The sequence below is a fragment of the Bubalus bubalis genome, chromosome 7 (genome assembly GCF_019923935.1).
Source record: "Bubalus bubalis isolate 160015118507 breed Murrah chromosome 7, NDDB_SH_1, whole genome shotgun sequence".
Lineage (NCBI taxonomy): Eukaryota > Metazoa > Chordata > Mammalia > Artiodactyla > Bovidae > Bubalus > Bubalus bubalis.
Window position 1 is genome coordinate 73,559,569 of NC_059163.1, and position 18,460 is coordinate 73,578,028.

Here is an 18,460-nt window from a genome sequence, read left to right on the forward strand (position 1 = left end):
TCCTTCTCTTAGAATCCTGGAGGGAGATAGATTTGTGAGCTTGCCAGAGTCTCATCCTCTGTTCTCCCAGGAGATCTCAGCAGTAGGGAGAGAGAACCAGGGGTTTTCTTTTGGATCTTCCTGAGCCCTGAGGGACAGTATCAGAACTTTTCTGGGCTTCTTTGTGTCTGACGCATCCATGCTTTGCCAACACCTAACAAGTGATAGTGCGTTAGTCGCTCAGTTGTGTCTGACTCTTGCGACCTATGGACTGTAGCCCGCCAGGCTCATCTGTCCATGGGATTCTTTAGGCAAGAATACTAGAGTGGGTTGCCATGCCCTCTGACAGGGGATCTTCCCGACCTAGGGATCGAACCTGGTCTCCTACATTGCAGCCAGATTCTTTACCGCCTGAACCACCAGGGAAGCCCTAACAAGAGATTGCACCAAGTAAATGTTTAGTATTTACTTGAAAATTGAATGAATAAATGCTTGATGAATTTTCTCTCTCTTTGGGGGTTCAGGAATTAAAATATTCTTAAAATGAGAGTTTATCCGAACATCTCATTTCTTCTAGTTGGAAAACTCCCAGAAGGGCAGAGACCACTTTCAAACTTCATTCTCAGTGCTCTGCTCTGCTATTGTACTACATCTTGGGGCTCAGTATCATCAGCCTTTTCTCCCTCTGATAAGACTAGAGCTAGTTTTTGCCCTCCTAGAGAACCCACTGTTGGAGGCTGATCTTCCTCTGTGTCTGTCCAGTGTTTTGACTTGGGACACAATGGTAATGGTGAGATAACACCTAGCTGGGTCCTGAACACTTTTTTTTTTCTTTTTAACATATCTTGAAGTATACTTAACATTCAATCAAATTCACCTGTTTTCAGTGTACAACTCCATGATTTGGAGTAAATTACATAATTGTGCAACCATCGCCACAATCCATATTTTGAATATTTCCATCACTCTAGAAATATTCTTCATGTCCATTTCCCCTCAGTCTCCAGTCCCACCTTCAGCCCCAGGCAATCACTCATTTACTTTGTCTCTGTGGATTTGCCTTTTCTGTACTTTTTATATAAGAGAATCCTATACCGTGTGAAGTCTGCTTCTTTCATGCAGCATAATGTCTTGAAGGTTCATCCATGTTTCGGTGTGTATCAGTAGATTCTTTTTATTGCTTAATAGTTTTCCTTTGTATGGACACATCACACCTTATTTTTTCACTTTCTAATTGATGGACATTTGTAATTTTTCTTTTGCTTTTTGATTTTTATGCTGCTATGACCATTCATGTAAAAGTTTTTTTGTGTGGATGTATATGAAAAGCAGTGTGCTAGGCTCTCTGTAGAAGAGAGGAGGCCAGAGATGAATGGGAAATGCGTTTCACATGTATTCGTGAATTTCCTTAATTACTACCTAAGAGACAAAAGAAACCTGTGTTATTATCATCACTTTTAGTACATAAGGTGATTTTATTTTCTACACCAAAAGTCAGTCTTAAAATGTCGATAAGAAGTTTATAATAACATAAAAGTAGAATGTCATATACTACATATTATGGATTTACTTTTTAAATAGGGATGGTGTATGAGGTTTCTATAAATATGAGCTGCTCAAACAAAGTTTTGCTTGAGAGTTAAGCACTCATTCGTTCATGAATATTTCTGAATTTAGTGACGACATATGCAGACCACAGTTCTCAGCGCTGAGGGTATAACAGTGAACAAAGAGCCCTGACCTCAGTGAACTTATATACTAGAGGGGAGACTAGGACAATACAGAAATGAAGAGGAAAATATATAATAGGTTAGATGGTAATCAATGCTGTAGAGAAAAATTAAGCCATTAACAAGGATAGTGTTGGAGAAATGAAAGTGGGAATGAAACAGTTTAAAATGGGGTGGTCAGGGAAAGCTTCATTGAGAAGGTGACACTTGGGCAAAGACATGGAGAAGGGGAGGGAGCAAGTCAGGTGAGTATATGGCAGAGTAGTGTTCCAGGCAGAGGGAAAGGCAAGTCAAAGGCCCTGTGGCCGGAGTGTGCATGAAGTACACAAGCAACAGTGAGGAGGTCAGATGGCTAGACGGGAGGGAGTGAGAGTAAGAGAGGATGTCAGTAAAATGGGATCAAGATGGGACAATGATGCTGTAGGGAAAGAGAAAATTAGCCCAGATGGTGGTGGTCCAGCTCACTTGCCACACAGCCTCTTGCTCTTGCCCCACGTTTGATAAATAATGATTATGTAACAGCTGAGATCATTTGTAGCACTGTGCACGCAATTGTGACGTGATCTTATATACGGACCACCTGAAACGCCCTTGCAGCTACGTTATGGCCGCGTCTGCTGGGTCAACCACAAGAGAATACAGAGTGTCTGCTGCTACAGCTGCTGTGTCAGTCAGGAGAGAGTAAACATGTCCACAGTTCTACAGCTCCTTGAGTTTTATTCCAGCTTCCCTGCTCGTGCCTTGCCTACCATGGGTTCAGCAAACAGTGAGATACAGCAAGACAGATGCCCTTGGGACAGGCCATGAAAATTAGTGAGGTACTGAGGTTCTTGTCCTAAAAAGAGGCTGAAGGATCCTTTGGCAGACATTTTATGGTGCTAGATCAGGTGACAAATGATTCACTGGATATAAGAACTTTTCACATCTCTCGTAAAACTAAGACTGCACCATGATTTTTGGAGACAGAAAACTGCTGTTCGGTACTAAACAGATGGGATATCAGCATGGATGTCAGAGGACTTCCACTCTATCAACGAGCTAATGGGATACACCGAGCATTTGCCAGAGGTGGGTGATGGGAAGTGACCAGGCTAAGAGGAGCTCAGCCATCTCATTTTACTGACTCAAGTCTTCCTTGGACCCCTCCCTGCCCTGGCATTGCAATTTAGCTCAATTTAAAAATCAAGAATCCTTTTTTTTTCCTCTCAGTAGATTAATACCCTCTTGGTATAGAGGTAGGAGGGAAAATAACTTAGTTTGTGAGGCTCCAACAGGTACTTTATAGTACACTAATGTCCACTTAGCCACCACATGGATTGCTCTGTCAATACCCAAGTCATTTAAAGTTGCAATTGTCGAATCTCTTTCACACCGGGTACACACATACTCAGGCTGAAGTTGTTTCCTTTTACTCCCCAGCTGTGAGTGACTGATTTTTTTCCCCCTTTGCTGCCACTCAGTAGAGGATTGCTGGAGCTGGCATCAGGTAGCACAGGTGGTACTACCTGCCACACATTTTTTTGCTTCCCTTGTCTCCTTAGCAGCTGTTGCCTCTAGTATTTACTAGTTTGATCAATGGTAAAGAAGGATGACCCACAGACTGTGGATGATCTTGTAGTTTTAAAACATTTGTTATAAAACACTTAGATGACTGAAGCCTTAGGACTGCCATGAGAGCTAGTGTACAGAAATCATAGGAACCCTGAATTAAATCCCATCCTTAGATCACCTAAAATGGTTTGTGTGTCATAGCTCTGACTTTGTTAGATCTTTGCAGAGAGATTATCCTTTTTTAAAATAAGCATTTTAGCACAGTTTTAGATTTACAAAAACATTGCAAAGGCAATATGAGTTCCCATACACCCCCACCTAGTTTCTCCTATTATTAACATCTAAGATTAGTATGAGGATGAGATGGTTGGATGGCATCACTGACTTGATGGACATGAGTTTGAGCAAGTTTGGTGATAGACAGGGAAGCCTGGCATGCTGCAGTCCATGGGGTTGCAAAGAGTTGGACATGACTGAGCAACTGAAATGAACTGAAGGTTAGTATGGTTCCTTTGTTACAATTAATGCACCATTACTGATATATTACTATTAAGTAAAGTCCATGCTTTATTCATATTTCCTTAATTCTTTACCTGATGTCCTTATTATTCACTAAGATTCCATCTAGGACATCACATTACATTTGGTTGTCAGATCTCCTTAGATTCCTCTTGGCTGTGGTCATTTCTCAGACATTCCATGTTTCTGATGACCTTGACAGTTTTGAAAGGGATTGGTCAGGCATTTTTCAGGATGTCCCTCAGTTGGGATTTGTCCTGTGTTTTTTTTTTTTTTTTCTCATGATTAGGCTTGTGGAATTTTGTGAGGAAGTACATCATGTCATATCAAGAAAGTGCATATTATCATGATTTTTCACTGTTGATGTTTAACTTGATCATCTAGCTGAAGTAGTGTCTGTCAGGTTTTTCCACTGTAAAGTTATTCCTTTATTTTTCCTTTTCCCATATGCTACTCTTTGAAAGGAATTCACAATGTACTGCCCACACTTAAAAAGTTGAAGTTACACTTCACCTCTTTGTGGGTGGCAAATGTGCAGAAATTATTTGGAATTTTGTTACATGAGAGATTTGTCTCTTTCGTTTATGTATTTGTATTTACTTGTATTAGAATGGTCTTGCAGATATTTATTTTATACTCTGAGTTATAATAAATAAATAGTCTGTGTTATTTATTTTTGTTTCAGCTTTGGCAAATGGGGATTCTTTTTGTTGGCTCTTGGGTCCCTTTGACATGCTCCCATCATTGTGTGTGTGTATATTTGAACATTACTTTCTGGCACTACAAGATACTCATGGGTTATTCTATTTCTTGCCCTAGTCCAAGAATCAGCCATTTCTGCAAGGATCCCTGGTTTCTTTTATTGGAGAATTGTATTGGAAACCAAAAACCAGGCTCTAGGAATGCTCACTGTTACCGTGATGTTGTTCTATACCTGAGGTGCGGGGGGGCAGTTATCCTTAATGCAAACATTTTTGAGGCGACAAAGCTGTGATATGGTCGAAGAGGTTCTGAACTTGAAGCTGCTATTTGTAAGTGTACTGTGAATACAAGCAAGCCGCTTCACTAGTGAGCCGGCATCTCCTTTGATATGGGTATGTTGGTATCTTGTCCATCTCATTTACAGGGTTTTAACAAAGATCTGGAAAGTTCATATGATTTGAAAATGTTTCATGAATTGCAAGTTTATACAAAGGTTTGTTTACTTTCATCATCCTAATACTTTGCATGTATGATGCCTGTTAGTATCATAATTTTGATCAAATTTCATGCATTTTTAAGTACAGGATTGTAAACACCAGCATTTATTTTTTAAATGAAAAATTTATTTTTCATCTTAGAATTTATTTGGTAGTGTGTCCATTAGAAATTTCTGATTTGAAAAAAGAAAGCTTCTACTCTTTTGCTTAAATTATTTTCCTGTCCTCAAATGTGCCCGTATTCTAAGAGATTTAAAAGGGAGTCAAGTCAGATTCTAAGAAAGAGACAACTGTAGTTACTCTTAGTAGTTATGCCAGAGTAGTTTGGAGGGACTTGGAAGCTTCCCCCCAGGGGAGGCTCCCCTCCCACCAAATGAATATGCAATGTCAAAACAGAGCACTTGCCAAGCAGAATGTTGCACTGAGACAGGTCCCCTCAGCCCCCATTCCAAACCTGCTTGCCCCCACCTTACTGCCACATAGAAATTCTGGGCCTGCCAATGTGTAGAGCCAGAAGGATTATTTTCCTCCCAATCTGGACACTAGGAACAAGGCACTGGCTAAATCATGCTTTCCCCATGTGCTGCAAGCTACGAAGGCTGTGTCTTCAAAGGTAGTGTGATGGAGCCCTCAGTAATTTTAAATAGACCGTCAAGGCAACTCATTTGAAAGGGTGCAACAGAATCAGATCAACCTCTTCCTGTTTGATGTCCCTTGCATAAACCAACTAGATGCGAGATTTTATTATATATGTATATATATAGGCACCATGGAGATATTGTTAGAGTTTCAGGACGTGAGGCTCAGCTCAAAGCTGTCAGTCTCTGGGTATTGCTCCCTTGGCCTGGTGACCCTGTGGAATAACCCCCAGCTGTGGGCTATAAATGATGTAGAAGAAGCAATGAACCATCTCAGCATGAGAGGAGACGCATATTGCTGGCATGGCTGTGTTTGTGCTGCTTATTGGAATTCTAAAACATGGTCTCATCTGGGCAAAGGAGCCCCTGATCTGTCTCCATAGTCAAGGATTCCAAGAGTTTGCCTCCGTCCTGGGTGCTAGTGCGACTCTGCTCCCGCCTGACTCAACTTCACTTTCCTCTGCGTGGCGCTCAGCTCACTCACAGCACCTGTTTAAATCAGTGTATTTGCCTTTCCTTTTCATTAAGCGCTAATGTCACAGGAAAGAAAGAAACACACGAGGAAGAGCGTTGCTTATTGTACTACAGACACAATACATAGATGTTTATTTGGAAAATGAGAATTATTTGGTTCAAACAGGATTTTCATTTTGCTGTAAATAAATTGGCTTAAGGTGAAATGACCAAGCAGAGAGAGGGCAGCACAGTGGAAATCCAGACTGCTTCAAAATGTGTTTATTTAAATGAATGAATAGTCATGGTATTTCTAGTTTAATGTGGAAAAGAGGCGTTCTCGTTGGTTTGGGAAAAGATCCCTATGGGCTGTTCATCTTAAACACAGCCTAACAGAGTGCTGCTTAATGAGAGCCATGCAGATCTCAAATTCAATTTTGTTTTTAACTGGCTAAAGCACGTCTTTAACTTTGATCTGTAAGTAGGAGTCAGGAGCATGATTGGCTAATGTTTGACTTCCAGTTGGCCTAATGAGATTTTATGAATATCAATATTGCTACAGCATCATAATGTATTTGCTGGCTTTTTGTGGCAGTGAAAAAATATTGCTGTCTATTAGTCAAATAAGTTGGTTTCATAACACCACAGTAATTATTCCGATTTCCCTTCAGTGAGTGTGGTACAACGGCTTCTTAATTTTGGGGGAGGTCAGCATATTTTTTTAATTGATGCTTAGTTTGACCACATCTAATGTCAGTCAACTGTTGTTAATAGGCTCTATTATAACACAAAGTGCTGATATTCTAAACGTCGCTGGTGAACCCCAACAGGGCTGCGTATTCAGGCCAGCTCTACAAGGTTGCATTAGTCATTCAGCAGCGGTACCAAATTTATGTTGTTAAATTCATTTCAGCCATTGAAACTTGACAACTAATTTTGGATAAGAATGATTGGAATTGATAAACTCTCTTATATTTGGAAGTGGCTGTTTTTCAAAACAAATCTTTTATCTAGTATGGCACATAATTTAGTGGAAACATACACAAATCGGCATTGCTGTTGATCATGAGGGTGGGGGAAGCATTCAAATCATTAGATCCTTTATTTTTCAGGAAGAAATAAAGAATATTGTATGAAGGCCACAGCTCAGCCAAACATATATACATATAGCTGCTGCTGCTAAGTCGCTTCAGTCATGTCTGACTCTGTGTGACCTCATGGATGGCAGCCCACCAGGCTCCTCTATCCACGGGATTCTCCAGGCAAGAATATATTGGAGTGGGTTGCCACTTCCTTCTCCCATACATGTAACAATAGTTGGTATACTAGTAATTTTTAGAAAGGAAGATGGAAAAGATATTTTCTTAGTGTCTATTTTCCACAAATCTTACAATATTACCTTCATGAAAACAAAACACTTGATGTTTCTGGCATGGCAAAAAGCTCCAAGAAGAAGAAAATCAGGGGTGTCTATTTCATGAATGCCTTCTTCTATAGGACTGGCTCTTTATGGAGGTACACGTTTAATATTTAGAAAAATGCTGGGAAGTAGCTAATGTTAACCTCATCTTACAGCTAAGGAAATAGCCTTGGTGAGTTTGAATCACTTGCCCAAGACCAACTGTTAGAATATGGCTGAGCTGAAATTCACTCCCAGATGGGCCTGGCTCCAAAGGCCACTTCTTTTCATTGAAATGGAAGCTTATGACTGAACGGATCATGTTTTTGCTCACCTTTGCCTCTCCCAGTGCCCTGTGTAATGACTGGTCCTCAGTGACATGGTAGCCCCCTGCTAATGTCTTCCCTGGCCTCCAAAGTTACCATCTGCACCTCTGAAAACTGCCTCTTTCCCTTAGCTACTCCTTCATATTCCACTGCAGTGCTGATTTAGAATTTGCTACCTGTCCAGCCTCTATTCTCCTTTCTAATTCTCTCATGGTATTTATAGCCCCATGAATGAAATAGATTCTTTCAGCCCCATTTTCCAGGTGAGGAGAATGGCTGGGGGGAGGTAAGTGGCTTCCCGTAGGCACATGTCTCATGTGAGATGGAGCTGGTCTCAGATTCCTCTTGTGTCCTACTCCAAAGCCTGTGCTCCTCTGCCATGGAATATGTACCGCATCTTGAAGGCAGGGATTAGAACTGTGTTGAGTTGGACCTTCTAGGTGAGACCAGGCTAGAATTAAGAACACAAGCAAATGCTCAAAGGTATGGGCCAGTCCTGAGAAGGGGCACTCTTGAATAAAATCTTCAGGATTCTGGTATTTTTGATCTGTTTGCTAAGGGAGGACCTGGGCCATTTAATGGTGCTGTGTTCTTGCCTCTTGACCATTACAGTTCTCAATCGTGCTCTCCCCACTGAGGACCAGCCACTAGGATTTGGGAACCATTTAGTTGGAGGGTAGCGCTGGCTCTTTGACAAACTTTTTAATCACTCATTCTGCAGCCAGCAGTTGCTTCCCTCGTGTTCTGAGGAATCCACACCCACAGCTTTCCTGTTATTGCCTTCCTCCAGGTCTGGAAGAAGATTTGGCTCAGTCCCCGCTTTGAGTTTTCACTCTAAAGGCACAGCAAGGCACACTAGTTAGAACATCTCTGCCATCTCCTATCACATCGTCCATAGTTACTCCTCCTAGAGAACACCTGGTTTTTGGCATCAGGAAGGAGAACATTTGACAGAACCAGAGATTCCCAAAAAGCCCATTCCTGATGAAACGGTTTTGCTTTTTCTCCTCCCATGCCTTTGTTTAAGTTTCAGGTTTCTGTCTTGGGTGCTTCTTGAAGTTAGGAAATCAGACTGTAAATGGTGTCACTGCTGAGCTCTGGTAACAAAGCACTACAATATTAAAGCCCAGTGATGTCAAATTTGTCAAATGTTTGTTGTAGATCATGCAACAAATGAAAATTCTTGGCTGTTCTGCATTGCCAGACCAATGAGAAACAGAGTCTTGATTTTTCTAAATGTTCTCACCTTTATTGATAGACTTTGCGGGTTGGCCATTTTATTCAGGCTGGAAGTTACCACCTTCTTCTCTCTGTCCCACTTCTTCTCCATTGTCATAGATCAGGGGTCTTGCCTGCTGCTCGGTCAATGCATTGTCTTGCTCAGGTCTCAGTAATGAAGAAAGAAGGCTGGCTGTGAGCACAGTTTCACTCCTCCTCCTCCTGATACTCTACCTCACCTGTGCCTTGAAATCTAATGGAGGACATAGCTGTCTAGTGCCTTTCTCCTTCTATTTCACCAAATTAATATGTGGTATGTGCTAGGCCCTGGATGCAGTGACAAAAATCATGGTTAAGGCCCTTGCCCTCCATAACTGTTTAGCCCACTGACCCCAGGAGCACTCCTGCCTGTTCAACACAGTTTTCTGCATTCACGAACTCCTCCTTTGCTCTTCTGTGCATTGGAAAGCATTGTGAACTCCTTCTGCCCCTTTATTCAATCAGCTCAGTATTTCATTAACCTGAAGAGTTTGTTTGTTCAGCAGAGCTGGAGAACTGGGTGCATGCTAACTATATTAGATCACTTATAAAAATATTAGAGATGGCCATGTCAGTGTCACCTCTGGTGCTCTCTTGTTGTATTCTGTCTTGTCTTTAAGCCAATGCACTTGACACAGGTTAGGTATATAGTACACGTTCAATACATTTCTTGTTGACTCATTGATCCCCTTTCCTTGTCAGGCTAGTTCCCACAATCCCAGGATGACTCAGTGTTTTAGTGACCCTGGACTTGAAATATTGTCAGAAGGGTTTTTTGAGGCTAAATAAGAGCCATGTGAACCATATGAATTCGTTTCTCTTAGTTGCCACGCTTGCCGCCTCAGAGGAGCGCCATGATCAAGTAGGCATAAATTCATCGTCTCTTACCTCAATCTTATTCCTATTCTCCCACTGGTTTTGTTGTCTCCAGCATTCAGTGATATGAACACTTTGATTCTAAGAGTTTACAGGTCTCAATGAAATGGAGTGATTTGTCTTTCCAGGGTCTGGAAGCCAGGCTCAAAGCCTTCTGCCAACTCTGCAATGCTTTGGCTGCTGGTATGAATGTCTGCTCAGGAGGTCCCCAGCTTTTTCCTTGACCCACTATGTTTACACACCACAGCTCTTTTCTAGCAATGTAAGCTGTATCATTGATGCCAATTCATGCAAATATTAAGTACCAGGGCCTGTTCTAGGTGCAAAGAACATGGGTCTCTGTGCTCAGGGAGCTTACATTCTAGTAGAAGATAGGACAGTAATGAAGTGAACAAGCAAACATGATTAAAAATGAGAATTTCAGATTGTGGTAAGGCCTCTGAAGCAAATAACCAAGGGGAAGTGATAGAAACATGGGGCTAGGCCAGGAGGAAGAGGCTGGTTTAGGCAGCACCTCCTCTTTGAAAGGTGACATGGGACCAGATATGGCATGATGAGGAGGCAGACACATAATGATCTTGAGGAAGAAGGTTCTTGGCAGAGGAGACCTGGGCGCCAGGTCCCCAAGGTGGGATCGGCTTGGTTCTTCATTAAGAATTACTGGCCGAATTTCAACTAGACACCAGGTTCAACCATAATATCCAATGTGAATACTTCTTTACATAGTTTAACAGTGACTATTATTTATGAAGGGCTTCCCAGATGGCACTAGTGGTAAAGAACCCACCTGCCAATGCAGGAGACATAAGAGATACGGGTTTGATCCCTGGGTTGGAAATGGCAACCCATTCTAGTATTCTTGCCTGGAGAATCCCATGGACAGAGGAACCTGACAGGGTACAGTCCATGGAGTTGCAAAGAGTCAGACACGACTGAAATGACTTAGTATGTAGCACGTGCATTATTTATGAATCACCAGGTAATATGCTGGACAGTATGCACCATTAGCACTGGTTGCTAAAATTGTAAGCTAGATGAAAGCAGGGATATTTGTTTTGTTCAATGATATATCTCACATGCACACAGAAAGTGTACAATAATTTGTGACCTTAACATATCATTACCGTAATCCTATAGCTGATATAGCACCTCCTCTAATTTAGAAATGAGACTAAGGCCCAGAGACATTAAGAAGAGTTGGGATTTGAGCCTGAGACTGTCAGACTCGAAAGCCAATGCATTTCCTGCTGTGCTCTACCTCCTATGCTTGTTCTAGTACATCTGACCCACCTGCTTCCAAAGTCTAATCTTGTTAGCATCCCACTGAGTCAAGACTGAGGCAGGGAGTTAATTTGGCTGTTCTGCTCAGCCCTGTTCATCAGGGAGTGGTCCTTCAGCAGCCCAATCATTATATGGTCCCACTGATTTCCAAGCTAACTTGCTGCCTTTGATATGGGCTCAGATCTTTTCAAAAAACCAGACCTCAGACTCTGACTGCCAACGCTTGCCTTGTAAGAGGTTTTACATAAATCATGGAATCAGAGCACAGTGCATGCTCTCACATTTAGGCAAATGTTAAAGAGAAGGGAGGAAGGGAGCTAACACGAATTGAAAACCTGCTATGTGACTTGTTTATGGGTTTGTATTTTATGTACAGAATGTTATCTAAAAATTAATAATTATCATATCAGAATGATGAGAATTGGCTTGATAGTTGGGTAGATCTGGATTAAATTCTAGGCTGTTGCACCTTAGAAGCTGTACGATTTTAGAAAAGTTACTTAATCTCCATGTTCCTTCATTATAAAATAGGTCTAATGTTACCTATTCTATAGGATTCTTGTGAAGATTGATAAGATAACACTTGGAAGTGCTTGCCCAAAGCCAGCATTCAAAAAATGAAACTTATAATAAATCACTATACTTTATTGAGTCTAAGATGCCATCTATTAAGTACCATCATTTTATATACCACTAAGAAAAGGTGCTGTCAATTTAACTATCATGCACTATCAATTGTAAGATACATTCTGATATCAGAGATGGGCAAATGTGCATCTTAGAATGGATGAAATACGTGGATGTTATCGGTTATGTAACCCACTAATAATGACAATATATTAACAAATTACCGAAGCATTTAAGGCAAATCATCGGCTATTGTTTGTCAAGTGCTTTAAGAATTGAATGCCAGCACCTTTCTTTATAGCTTCTCTCAATTATTCATGACCCTCAAATCAAAAAGATTTTTCTTACATCAAGTCAAGCTGTCCCACAATAATTTCAGCCAGATTTCACTTGTTTATTTCACTCTGCAGACAATAAACAAGTGGCCAGTGTCCGCAGCACACTCATTCATCTGCTTGTTAACTTGCAACTTAAATGCCTTTCTTTCAGGCTAATTGCAATATAATTATCTCGGCCTGCAAAACATCTCACCAATGTAATGTGGATGAGTTCGGGGAATTAAGAGATTTGAAAAGTTTGCTATTCATTCATTCATCCAATACATATTTATGGAAAGCATAATATGTGCTTGGTCTTTTTTTAAATATTGGAAATAAGATTCTGAGCTAGACAAGGTGCCTACTCTCATGGAATTTGGGGGATGACGGTAATACATGAGTAACAAAGAAATAATATTTCAGACAGTGATGAAGTTTGTGACAAAAATAAAGCTGGATAATGTCATAGAAAGTGACTGATGCTGAGGCTATTGTAGGAAGAATGGCAGGAAAATTTCTTCGGAGATGTTACCATTGAATAGATACCTGAGTGATGCTGGTGTGGGGGGAGGGGCGGAAGAGAATATTCTGCTCAGAGGCAGCTATTGCAAAGATTTCCTAAGGTAGAAATAGGCTTGGGCTGTTTACAGAACAGAAGGAAGTGGAGAGTGTACATGTATGAGGATCAGGGGAGGGAAAGTGGGGAGGTGGACAGGGGTTAACACATGGTGGCCTTTGACAAGGTGAGGGTAAAGAGACAGGCGTTTATTCCAGATTTAAGAGGAGACCTCTGGAGAAAGGCAGGTCATTAAACTGGGAAGTGACGAGATCTAATTTGCTTTTTATTTTCTTCTCAATTCTGTGGCTGCAGAGTAGAGAGAAAACTGTTGAGTGGAGTATAGGGGCAAGAATTGAGGTAAGAAGACACCATAGAGATCTAGACCAAATCTAAGATAGTAGGGATGAAAATGGAGAGATGTGGTCAGATCAGGGCAGATTTGGGAGGTGGAGGTCTTGGGGTGTGGATCTGGGAAGAGGTAGGGAAGAGAAGAATTAAGACTGACTCCTGGGCTTTGAAATTGAGCCATAGAACGGATGGTCATGCCACTTACTGAGGAGGGAACGAGCCTGGGGGAGTGCATTCAGGGAGACATCTAAGCTTAGGTTACCAATGAGAGGTATATCAATCATCCAAGTGGAGGGGACAGAAGGCAGGTATGTGAGCCAGTTCAAAGCAACAGTCACTGTTAAAGGTACACGTTTAGGATGTTATTTAAAGCTCAGGTGAGAGTTTCTAGGAGAAAAAGCAAATAGAGTTGAGAAGATGTCTAGAGGAAGAGGCAAAGGAGCCCACGGAGGGGTGTGCTGCTAGGAGAAGATGGTGAGCTTTGCGGGTCAATTAGGAGGAGAACAAAGAATAAAAGACACCGAGGGCTGGATCATAACTGTAGTGATGGACCCATTTGGGGCTAGGAGTCCGGTAGGAGAATTTTCCTGGGAACAATATTGATGATGATCAAAGAAGTGGCTAACTTTCATTCTACAGAAACTGAAACATTTTACAGAAAGGTTAAGTATCTTGGCCAAGGTAACAGAGCTAGGAAGTGACAGAGCTGGGATTTTAACTTGAAGATCTTGGCTTCAGCATCTGATTCTTCACCACCATACTACACTGCCTCTATATGGGATCCTTGAAAGAGTTTAATATAAATGAAAACAAAGAGACAGTTTTGTATCAAAGGAGCAGCACACGGTGCGGTGGGATTGGCTTTGTGAAAAGGTGTTGTGGTCAGCTTCACCATTTGGGTGACAGTACCGTTTTGAAAGAGCCTAGAAACAGTCATAATGAAAATAAATGTTGTTTGGAATGGAGACAGTAAGCAGAGTTTATTTTCTTCTTTCCTTCTCAGGTAGTTCTGAACAATAAAGGCTACCAACTACTATTCATATCTGATTAAACAAAAGTTAAAAAAAAGTAAAAGCAGAGAAAAGACCTCAAGAGCAAGTGGCATGCTTAATCTTTGGTATTTAGAATGATGAAGAGAAGCAATATGTGAAATCTACTTAAAATATGATTTCATGTTCTAATATACATTTTGAATTTATGGGGAACTGACTTCTGCCATTTATTCAGAGAGAAAAAAATGCATATGTTATGCAGCTGAACTTATCACACCATAATGGGACACCTAGCATTTTTCACAAGTGATTGATCTTCCCCACCCTTTAACAGTTCTCTCCTAACTGTTACAAAAAATGGAATATATTTCAAGCTTCTCTTGAGTTGAATTGAGCAGAAAGCCAAAAAGCCACAGACACTTGCCAGCTTTAGTTAGGGGGGGCGGGGAAAGAGGGATGGGAGAGTGTCTCCACTTTACGAAAAAAAGGAAGAAAATTTCAACTGGGAGAAACACCCTGGGGGTGGATATGTTAATTGGAATATTCCCCACTAAGGTTAAATAGAACTTAAACACTGTTTGAAGCCTATGTTATATATCCTAAAATACATACTGAACCAGGAGGTAAAGAAACTGGGTTTTATTTCCAGCTGTGTCGTTGATTTGAACAGGTTGTTTAACCTGTCTGTGGAGCTCAGTTTATCCATCTTCAAAATGAGAAAAACAGCGTTTGCCTATACCCAACAGAACCTGAAAGCCAGGTTTCATATTCAAAGCTCAGGGTCCTGTTTAAATTTGAGTTTTAAGGAGAGTGGATCTTCTTTCCAAAAAATGTTCAGGATCCTGAGAATAGAAAGGAGGAGAAATAGCTGAGTGTTGAGGTTTAAAAAGTCTTTATTTTACAAAGTCTCCCAGTTATATAGATTCTAGTACCAATTCCTTCACTGGAGCTCTTGCAGAACTTGTAATAACTTGAATCTCTCCAATAGGATCACCAACTCAATGATGCTCTTGTTCAGGACTTTGGGCTTCCTTGGTGGCTCAGGTGGTAAACCATCTGTCTGCAATGCAGGAGACTCAGGTTCAATCCCTGGGTTAGGAAAATCTGGAGAAAGGAATGCCTACCCACTCCAGTATTCTTGCCTGAAGAATTCCATGGACAGAGAAGCCTGGATGGCTACAGTCCATGGGGTCTCAAAGAGTTGAACATGACTGAGCAACTAACACTTTTCCTTTATTAGCATGGAAGGTCTCAAGTCCTGGGAGCTTACTGGGTCAAATCTGAATGACTGGTCGCCCTAGTTTCCTTTGACCCCGGGTCACACTTGGTGTTTGTGTGCTGGCAACTAGACTACCAAGTTCATGAGGGCTTTCACAGGAAATGAAATGTGCTGACTGTTCACATTCCCCTTGTATTGTTGGCAGTGAGTGTTGGGTCCATAGTATGTCTCTCTTGCAAATACGTCATTGATTGCTTTTCCCCAAATACACCCAAAGATCTTTAGCCTCTATCTTCTGCAAAATATTTCGCCAGGCAATTTTGCAGCATTGCATTTAATATGAGAGTCTATTGAAGTTGGCAGTGAACCTTCCTACTTCAAGATAAATAAACTGAGGTTCCAAAGAAGAGAGTGATTCACACAAAGTCATCCGTGTTTGTAAGAGGCTGACATCACACTGGGACCCAGATCTTCACTGAGCAAAGCCTGGGCTGTTTTTACTATGCTGTGCTAATTCTTGCTTTTGGGGCCTGGAATACCCTTACCCCTCACTTGGTGGGTGAATTCTGATATGTGTCTCCACACTTAGCTCAACACTTAACAATTACTCCAACGGGCTTTCGCTTTTGACCTGACCTGTTTTGTTTGTGTCAATGTTGTTTATTTTTGCTTTGCGACTTAATCTTACCCTGCCTTTAACAATATTAATTTTCATATCTGTGTCTTGATTTATATTTCCTGTGTGATTGTGTATTTTGTGAGGATAGAGATGAGAACTTCACTCAGTTTTGAATTCCTAGCTCCCAAGTGCCTGCTTCCTCATTCCTTCACTCATTTATTCAAGGTTTGAGGACTGTGTTTAGCACTCTCTTGATTTCGAAGGGAAAGAGACATGCACTTCACCTAGTTTGACCTCAGTGGGAAAGTCTAATACTAGAAAGCAGGGAAAAAGTTCTGTAAGCAGGTTGGCTGGTCATATATTTTGAATTTTATTCAAGTGCCAGACCACCACAACTTGCAAAATACTCTTCCTATGGTATTTCCCTCATTTTCTCACATTTTTTTAAGCTCTAAAAAAATTTTAAGCTCTTTTCTATTGAAAAATTTTAAGCTTTTCTGGCCATAAAACACATAAAGGCATGAGGGAAAGCCACTTGGAGTAATTGCTAAGTCTTGATCTAAGTTTGGAGGCATCTTGGCTTATCAGAATCCACCCATCAAGGAGGGGGGCAAGAGTGCTCCAGGGCCCCAAAGCAAGAAGCAGACAATGAAAACATTCTATGACTATTAGAAGAAATTCACAGAAGCAGCCTAATGCCCATGGACAGAGGAATGGTTAAAGAAAATGTGGTACATATATATAATGGAATATTACTCAGCTATAAAAAAGAATGGAATAAGGCCACTTGCAGCAACATGAATGGACCTAGAGATTTTCATATTAAGTGAAGTCAAAGACAAATATCATATGATATCACTTATATGAAGAATCTGAAAAAATGATACAAATGAATTTATATACAAAATAGCCATAGACTCATAGATGTTACCAGATGGGGGATAGGGGAAGAGACAAATTTGGAGTATGGCATTAACAGATATATACTACTATATATATAAAATAAGCAACAAAGGCCTACTCTATAGCACAGGGAAATAGATTCAATATCTTGTAGTAGCTTGTAATGGAAAAGAACCTGAAAAGGAATATATATTAATATGTATAACTGAATCACTTTGTTGTGCACTTGCAACTAATACAACATTGTAAATGAACTATAATTCAGTAAAAAAAAAGAGAAAACAGTCATTTGCTTAATGAATTAATTTTGCAGGCATGTTTTGAGCATCTGCAGTGAGGGGTTATGCCATGTCTAGGTCCTGGGGGAATTTGAAGGGTGTGAAGCCCAGCTTCTGCCCTCCAGAAGTTTACGGTCTGGCTGGAGAATCAAGACAGATGCACGGATCACTGTGGTAGAATTCAACTTATGAGCTCACAGGACAGCGGGGAACACATCATACAGGTGGTGATACCAGACAGCTTCCTAGAGCAGATGGGATTCAAATTGAGCCTTGAAGTTTGAAGAACATTAAAAACAACAGGGATTGTCAATCTCAAGTATCTTAAAGGGAGAGGTGGCTCCTGAGTTTGAGTTTGTAGGTTCCTATCTTTGCCCCATTGTCCTCTGTATTTCTGTGAGAAAATCTGATGTTTCTGGGATATGTTGCCCTGCACTCACTTCTTCCTTTCCTCGCTTTCTGTGTATGTCCCCGACTGTCCCCCATACCACATTTGTCATTTGGGGGAGTCTGTTTTTGGTTAACAGACAGCATGCCTCTCTGGGGCCAATGGCTCAGTTTTATTTCAATTTGATCTTGTTTCTAGGTTTATAGTGATAGAAACCCTACAGTCCAGCCATTGAAAATCAGAACACACCACTTCATTCATCAACAGATTCACTATCAGCTGCCATTAACATGGCACAGGAAATAGTATCATTAGGTTTTCATGTGAATGAAGAACATGGAGAAATGTTTGACATTTTTTGGAGGAAGCAGTGATTGACATGTTAATAAATAGCAGAGAAAATACTTTGGTTTGCTTTCTGGTTATCCTCGTGTTTCCTATTGGAAACCCGTTGTCAACCAGCATCTGTCTTCCATGCCCAGTATACACACGTCTGCTGATAATTGCTATTTATAGTTCATTTATAAAGAAATCCTAGGGGAATGTTGGAACACCAATCTGTACCGTCTAGTTTCCTTTCTATTCAGATCAAATCTCCCTGTTGCCGAAGGGGGAGGGGCTGATGCTTGGTATATTATTTTTCAAAGCATGACTTTGTGTGTGTGTGATATTATCAAAATTATTTTATTTCTGAGTGCTGGAAGAGTGGCAAAAATAATTGTTGGTGTTTGGTGCAAATTCTATCCGTCCACTAGACTGTTTTTGGTTGACTAGTATTCCACATGACTGTATAAACCGAGCTATCATGTAATTGTCATCTTCAGAGAATGCTCTGTGCTCCCCTGCAGCCCTTTGCCACCTCTGAGAGCTCATTCTGCCTCCTGTATCCAGAGTGTCTCTCAGAAATCAGAGTCAGCTCTATTATTACTGTTGCTAACAATGGCTCCTGTCCACAGCAGGGAAGAACAATCAACAAATTCATGAATTGTGTTTGTTTACATG

The 18,460-nt window shown here is 40.9% G+C and overlaps 1 protein-coding gene across 2 annotated transcripts in view; it reads left to right on the plus strand.

Moving 5' to 3' along the window:
* Positions 1-2,289: 2,289 nt before the first annotated feature.
* The window catches only part of PPARGC1A (PPARG coactivator 1 alpha), a 409,900-nt gene continuing 393,729 nt past the window's right edge, over positions 2,290-18,460 (plus strand). For both annotated transcript variants that reach the window (XM_025290240.3, XM_044946038.2), the window contains exon 1: positions 2,290-2,777. Coding sequence is in view for 1 of the 2 variants with exons in the window: in XM_044946038.2 (XP_044801973.1) it covers positions 2,718-2,777 (60 nt within the window). In the remaining variant the exon portion in view is untranslated. The remainder of the gene's footprint in view (positions 2,778-18,460) is intronic.